At 37.0% G+C, this 7,714-nt stretch overlaps 1 protein-coding gene across 1 annotated transcript; it reads right to left on the bottom strand.

Annotated features, from left to right (window-relative positions):
- Positions 1-5,940: 5,940 nt before the first annotated feature.
- On the bottom strand, positions 5,941-6,453 carry LOC120125791 (proline-rich receptor-like protein kinase PERK10). Its single transcript, XM_039144131.1, has one exon. It carries the CDS (start codon positions 6,451-6,453, stop codon positions 5,941-5,943), a length of 513 nt encoding a protein of 170 aa, XP_039000062.1.
- Positions 6,454-7,714: the final 1,261 nt, after the last annotated feature.

Here is a 7,714-nt window from a genome sequence, read left to right as displayed (position 1 = left end):
GGCTCAGACATGCAAGAGATTATAAACTTGAAACAAAAATTGTCGAAACAGTTTGCTATGAAGTATCTGGTGCTGCAAAATAGATTCTTGGGATGAGGATCAAGAGAGACACAAAGTCGAGGACTTTGATGTTATCACAGGCTGAGTACATCAACAAAGTACTCTTCAGGTTCAACATGAAAGATGCTAAACCAGTAAGTACACCTTTAGGTGTTCATTTTACACTCTCCAAAGAACAGTCACCAAAGACGGAGGAAGAACGTGCACACATGGTGAATGTGCCATATGCCTCAGTAATTGGAAGTCTGATGTATGTCATGGTTTGTACTAGACCAGATATTGCTCATGTAGTGGGAACTGTTAGCAAGTACATGAATAATCCGTGCAAGGTACACGGGGAAGCAGTCAAATGGATCCTCAGATATCTGCGGGGTACTACAAACAAAGTACTTTGTTTCAAAGGCGAAGATACAATACTGACAGGCTATGTAGATGCTGACTTACCCAGAGATATTGACATCAGAAGGAGCACTACAGGGTATGTCTATACTCTAGGAGGTACTGCAGTGAGTTGGATTTCTCAACTACAAAATATAGTTGCTCTTTCCACAACCGAAGTAGAATATATCGCTGTTACGGAAGCCAGCAAGGATATGGTTTGGCTCCAAAATTTCCTGGAAGAGTTGGGCAAGAAACAAGAAAACAATATCTTGTATTGCGACAGTCAAAGTGCTATACATATAGCAAAGAATCCGTCTTTTCATTCCAGGACGAAGCATATAAAATTGAGATATCATTTTATCTGGTCTCTTCTGGAAGATGGGATTTTGAAACTTGAAAAAATTAGTGGAGCTCAAAATCTGACAGACATGTTAACAAAGACGGTGACTATGGACAAACTGAAGTTGTGTTGGCATGCTAGAGTAACAAGACCATAAATGCTGCTGCATTGATCGAGGTGTGAAGACAGATTAAAATCAGTCTTCAAGTGGGAGATTGTTGAAAATTCAACAACACATGGACTGCTAAAGAATTTAGCAACCGACTGCTTGAAAAAAAGGGGGCTGAATTTTGTTGAATTTAGGCATGGGAAAATTATTTTTAGTCCCTTAACTTTAGTATATTTATAAAGATTAATCCTTAAGCTTCAACTATAAATACCTCAACTCATTTAGCTTCAAAATCATCAAAAAATCATTTCTTTCTCTCAATACTAGAGAGTTTTCTTATGACTAGGAGTGTTTTGTAAACACTTGTAAATTTTCTCTCTTAGTAAAAGATCTGCAGGAGTTCGGAGATATAGGCATAATTGGCTGAACTCCGTTATCAATTTTGGGTGTTATTTTTCCGCTTTATTTCACATTCTCACTAATCTGGTTATATGGAAATTACTCGTACTCGGTTTATTTCCCAACAACTGGTATCAGAGCTTTTGGTTGTGAATTTTGTCAATTTTTTTGCGAGGTTATTATTCATTACTATTCACGTGAATAGTGAATTTCGTAATTAGTAAAAAAAAATATCGACGATACGAATTTATCGACGGAGGCGTTCTAATACACGGTTGTTCACAAGAATTGTTAGAAACAATCCAAACAAAGCCAGATTCGAGTGGGGGCGATGGTTGTAGACGAAGGGAAGATGAAAATTGAAAAGTTCGATGGTGCGGACTTTGGCTTTTTGAAGATACATATTGAAGATTTTTTATACCAGAAAAATCTATATCAACCTCTCTCAAGAAAGCAACCAGAGGGCATGAAGAATGAAGAATGAAGACTGGGCTCTTCTCGACAGACAAGCCCTTGGAGTTATCCGACTGACGTTATCCCGCAATGTTTCTTTCAACATAGCAAAGGAAAAGATCACGGCGGGTCTTATGGCGACTCTCTTCAGTATGTATGAGAAGAAATCGACCTCAAATAAAGTTCATTTGATGAGGTGATTATTCAATTTGCGGATGACAAAAGGGGAATCAGTGGCTCAACACCTAAATGAACTCAACGCAATCACAACCCAATTGAGTTCAGTGGAAATTAAATTCGATGATGAAGTTCGAGCTTTAATTCTCTTATCATCTCTACGAGACAGTTGGAATGCTACTGTTAAAGTAGTGAACCGCTCGTCGGGAAACAACAAATTAAAATTCAACGATGTTCGGGATCTGGTATTGAGTGAAGAAATTCGACGGAGAGAATCGGGTGAAACATCAATCTCCTCAGCTTTGCACACGGAGTCCAGAGGGAGAACTTCAGAAAAAAAATTCAAATTGTGGCAGATAGAAATCCAGAAGGGGCAAATCAAAAACAGGAAAGAAAGATTTTACCAGTTATAATTGTGGCAAGAAGGGTCACTTTAAAAGAGATTGTCGAGCATTGAAGAACGATATCAGCGCTCAGGAATCTACCAACATGACAGAGGAGACATGTGATGCCATAATTCTAAACGTCAACAGTCCGATTGAATCATGGATCTTGGATTCAGGGGCATCTTTCCACTCTACCCCATGCCAAGAAATCATGGAGAACTATGTCAGTGGTGATTTCGGGAAGGTTCATCTAGTTGATGATGAAACCTTGAAGATCATCGGAAGAGGAGATATCTGACTAAAGTTGCCAAACCATACCATCTGGACACTGAAAGGTGTGAGACATATTCCTGGTCTCAAAAGAAATTTGATTTCTATAGGACATCTTGATGGAGAAGGATATATCACAACCTTTTCAGGTTGTGAATGAAAGATTACCAAAGGATCACTCATCATTTCTCGTGGTAAGAAGACCGGTACTCTCTATGTAACATTAAATTTAGAGAATATCATTGCTGTAGCAGACGCTGATGGAGAATCAAACCTATGGCCATGTGAGCGAGAAAAGGATGAAGACACTTTTTTCAAAAGGGAAGCTGCCAGATCTAAAGAATGTAGATGTTAGACTATGTGAAGATTGCATCTTTGGCAAACAAAAGAAAGTTAGTTTTGTAAAGATTTGCAAGACACCCAAGGCAGAAAAGTTAGAGTTGGTTCATACTGATGTATGGGGACCATCTCCAGTTCCATCTCTTGCAGACTCATTATATTATGTCACCTTGATCAATGATTCAACAAGAAAGGTGTAGATTTATTTTCTGAAGAAAAAATCAAAAGTCTTTGATACCTTTCAGAAAATGGAAGGCCATGGTGGAAAATGAGACTGATTTGAAAGTCAAGCTGTTGAGGTCTGACAATGGAGGAGAGTACAAAAGTAGAAGATTCATATATTTCTGCGCAAACAATGGGATCAAGATAGAGACAACAGTTCCCATGACACCGCAGCAGAATGGCGTAGTAGAGTGCATGAACAGAACTCTGAATGAACGTTTCAGAAGCATGAGGATACATGCCGGATTGTACAAATTTCTATGGGCTGAAGCTATCAACACTACAACTTACCTAATCAACCGTAAGCCCTTAGTTCCTTTGGATGGCAGAATACCAGAGGAAGTTTGGAGCAGGAAAGAAATAAACCTTTCACACTTAAGAGTGTTTGGTTGTATTTCTTATGTACACATAGACTCTGCTGAAAGAAGTAAACTTTATGCTAAGTCCAACAAATGTGCCTTTGTTGGTTATGGCGGTGATGAAGTTGGTTATCAGTTTTGGGACTACAAAAATCAGAAGATCATCAGAAGCAGAGATGTCATTTTCAATGAGAATGTGACGTACAAAGACAGGGCAACCATAGAATCAAGTAGCTCCAATACTATAGATGAGGAATTTGCTGATTTTGAGGAGATTTCTGGAAATGATGTTCAGATCAATCCTGAAGCAGTTCAAGAAGAACCATGCACACCAGAACTGAGACGCTCCTCCAGAATTCCTAAACCAATCCAACGTTATTCGCCTTCTTTGCACTACTTGTTGCTGACTGACAATGGTGAACCAGAGTGCTATGATGAAGCAATACAGGTGGAGGATTTAGTTAAGTGAGAGTCTTCAATGAAAGATGAGATGGACTCGCTTATGTCAAATCAGACATGTGAATTAGCTGAATTACCACCAAGCAAGAAAACGCTCCACAACAAGTAGATTTACAGGATCAAAGAAGAGCACGATGAGAGCAAACGCTACAAAGCGAGATTGGTTGTCAAATGTTTTCAGCAAAAAGAAGGTATTGACTACAATGAAATTTTCTCTTCAGTCGTGAAACTGTCTACAAGCAGACTGGTGTTGAAAATTGTAACTGCAGAAAATCTACATCTTGAACAGTTAGATGTAAAGACAGCTTTCCGTCATGGTGATTTTGAGGAAGAAATCTATATGAGGCAGCCATAAGGCTTCATAGAGGCAGGCAAGAAAAACCTGGTATGCAAGTTGAATAAGAGCTTGTATGGTTTAAAACAAGCTCCTAGATAGTGGTACAAGAAGTTCGATAGTTTCATGAGTAGCAGTGGTTTTACCAGATGCCAAGCAGATCATTGTTGCTACATCAAGCGGTTCAACAATAGCTTCATTATTTTATTATTGTACGTTGATAACATGCTCGTTGTAGGCTCAGACATGCAAGGGATTATAAACTTGAAGCAAAAATTGTCGAAATAGTTTGCTATGAAGTATCTGGGTACTGCAAAGCAGATTCTTGGGATGAGGATCAAGAGAGACACAAAGTCAGGGACTTTGATGTTATCACAAGCTGAGTACATCAACAAAGTACTCTCCAGGTTCAACATGCAAGATGCTAAACTAGTAAGTACAATTTTAGGTGTTCATTTTAGACTCTCCAAAGAACAGTCACTAAAGACGGAGGAAGAACGTGCACACATGGTGAAGGTGACGTATGCCTCAGCAATTGGAAGTCTGATGTATGCCATGGTTTGTACTAGACCAGATATTGCTCATGTAGTGGGAGCTGTTAGCAGATACATGAATAATCCGGGAAAGGTACACTGAGAAGCAGTCAAATGGATCCTCAGATATCTGCGGGTTACTATAAACAAAGAACTTTGTTTTAAAGGTGGAGATACAATACTGACAGGCTATGTAGATGCTGACTTAGCCGGAGATGTTGACATCAGAAGGAGCACTACAGGGTATGTCTATACTCTAGGAGGTACTGCAGTGAGTTGGGTTTCTCAACTACAGAAGATAGTTGCTCTCTCCACAACCGAAGCAGAATATGTCGCTGTTACGGAAGCCAACAAGGAGATGGTTTGGCTCCAAAATTTCTTGGAAGAGTTAGGTAAGAAACAAGAAAACAATGTCTTTTATTACGACAATCAAAGTGCTATCCATCTAGCAAAGAATCTGTCTTTTCATTCCAGGACGATATATAATTGAGATATCATTTTATCTGGTCTCTTCTAGAAGATGGGATTTTGAAACTTGAAAAGATTAGTGGAGCTCAAAATCTGGCAGACATGTTAACAAAGACGGTGATTATGGACAAATTGAAGTTGTGTTCAGCTTCAGTTGGCATGCTAGAGTAATAAGACCAGAAATGCTGCTGCATTGATCGAGGTGTGAAGACATATTAAAATCAGTCTTCAAGTGGGAGATTGTTGAAAATTCAACAGCACATGGACTGCTAAAGAATTTAGCAGCCAGCTGCTTGAAAAAAAAAAGGGCTGAATTTTGTTGAATTTTATTCATGGGAAAATTATTTTTAGTCCCTGGACTTTAGGGTATTTATAAAGATTAGTCCTTAAACTTCAACTATAAATACCCTAACTCATTTAGCTTCAAAATCATCCCAAAATCACTTCTTTCTCCCAATCCTAGAGAGCTTTCTTGTGAGTTGTGAGTGTTTTGTAAACACCTGTAAATTTTCTCTCTTAGTAAAAGATCTGCAGCAGTCCGGAGACGTAAGAATAATTGGTTGAACTCCGTTATCAATTTCGGGTATTATTTTTCTGCTTTTATTTCGCATTCTCACTAATCTGGTTATAGGGAAATTACTCGTACTCGATTTATTTCCCAACTAGAACTTCAGGAGGGATTCCCAGTTTTGGAATTTTTGGTGGTACAGAGGGTGGCGACACATAATCCGGAGGAGTTGAAGGAGGATTCACTTCAGGTGGCGGCTCCCGACTGGGAGGAGGTGATGGTGGGATAGGAACTACTTTAGGACCAGTTGGAGGAGGTCCCAATGGTGGCTTCGAAAAATCAGGACCAGTGTCAGGCGTAGGACGACTGTCAGGCGTAGGACGACTGAGTGGTGGAGGGTCGCTATCGGAAGGGTCCATTTCAGAAGTCCCTACAATCTCCAGAACATCCGGCGACGGTAACGTATAGTTTGGCCTTGAAGGAACCTCGCTTGGGGCACCGAAGGATCTTTCAGCTAGTATCCGCCGCCATGACGGTGGCGATAATTTTGTGCTGTTGGAATTTGTGGTTTTTAGGGAGATGGGTAGTTTAGTTATGTTTAATTTGAATGAATTCAAAGGAAGTGACAGTTTGAAGATACTGGTCGGAGTGGACATGTTTGGTTTGCAAGAAAATCCTTTTCAAGTTTAAATAGATTTGTGAAACAGAAAAATAAAGGAAATTAACATGTTGAACTACGTGTGGCAGTGTCTTTGATACGTGCATTTTATGCAAGCCTGGGTCGAGTAATATTCAATGGCGAAACTAACGATAGAGTTTAGGGACAATTAAAAATTTTAAAAATTTAGTCGCTTAATTCAGATATTTAAAAATTTTAAAGAGATTAATTTATATTTTTTTAAATTAGGTTCTAACTGTAATTTCTAAAAAATTGAGAGGTTCAGTGAAATTTTTTAAAAATTATGGGAGGGATTTAATTAAGAACATTAAAAAAAATTAAAATTTAGTTTGAATTCCTAAAAATTTTGGAGGGGCAAAATTAAATTTTTAAGAATTTTAAGTGTCAAATTAAAATTTTTAAAATTTTGGGGGGTCACAGTCCTCTTTAATCCAGCTTGTGTTCTGCCCTAATAATATCTTTGGGTGTACAAAAATATTTCACTTGATATGAAATTAGATTATAAAAAATATAAAAATATATATTTATTTATAATTTATTTTCTTCTTTAAAATTTTATAAAATTTTTATATTTTTATATTTTATTTTTTAATATAAAATTTTACATTTGATTCTGATTGAACAGTATTGTAGTCACCTTCCCATAGACTCGCCGCATATGTCTCCTCAAAAATACTACAAATCGTGATGATTTCAACCTGAAATCTTCATAATATTTCATTGAATAAATTCAGTTTGTTCTCGTCCAATAATGATGGAGATTTGATTGAAGAATTATTATTTTCTTTTATTTTTTAATTAAGATCTGTTGACAATCATCGCATTATAACATACATTGTTTTTTTTCTTAATTAATCATTAGTATTTGGTCTATTGAACGACTAATTTAGATTGTGTATTATAGAGACGAGTGCAACCTTCTTAATCCAGTTTGTTCTATTCATAAATGTCAAGGTTCAAACTCTTGATATTGTTTAAAGAATCTAGTACCTCATCTCATTAGACCAACTAATTATTGATATACATTGTTTCTTTTTAATTATATATATAATTAAACATAAAATATTTTAAAATTAAAAAGATTGAAAGAATCGTAAACCGTTTTAAATATTATAAAAGATCTATAGTTCAAATTTTGAACTTCCACTAAAAATTATGAAATATTTTTGTAAACAAATAATAATACTAAGGGAGTCAAACCATCGTTCAAACTCAAAATCGAAGTTTAAAAACTACAT

The sequence above is a fragment of the Hibiscus syriacus genome, unplaced genomic scaffold (assembly GCF_006381635.1).
Source record: "Hibiscus syriacus cultivar Baekdansim isolate YM2019G1 unplaced genomic scaffold, ASM638163v2 tig00110443_pilon, whole genome shotgun sequence".
NCBI lineage: Eukaryota > Viridiplantae > Streptophyta > Magnoliopsida > Malvales > Malvaceae > Hibiscus > Hibiscus syriacus.
This window is presented reverse-complemented; position numbering and strand designations above follow the sequence as displayed.

Excerpts from the sequence above, each read along its gene's own strand:
- LOC120125791 (XM_039144131.1), bottom strand. The coding sequence starts at position 6,453 with ATGTCCACTCCGACCAGTATCTTCAAACTGTCACTTCCTTTGAATTCA.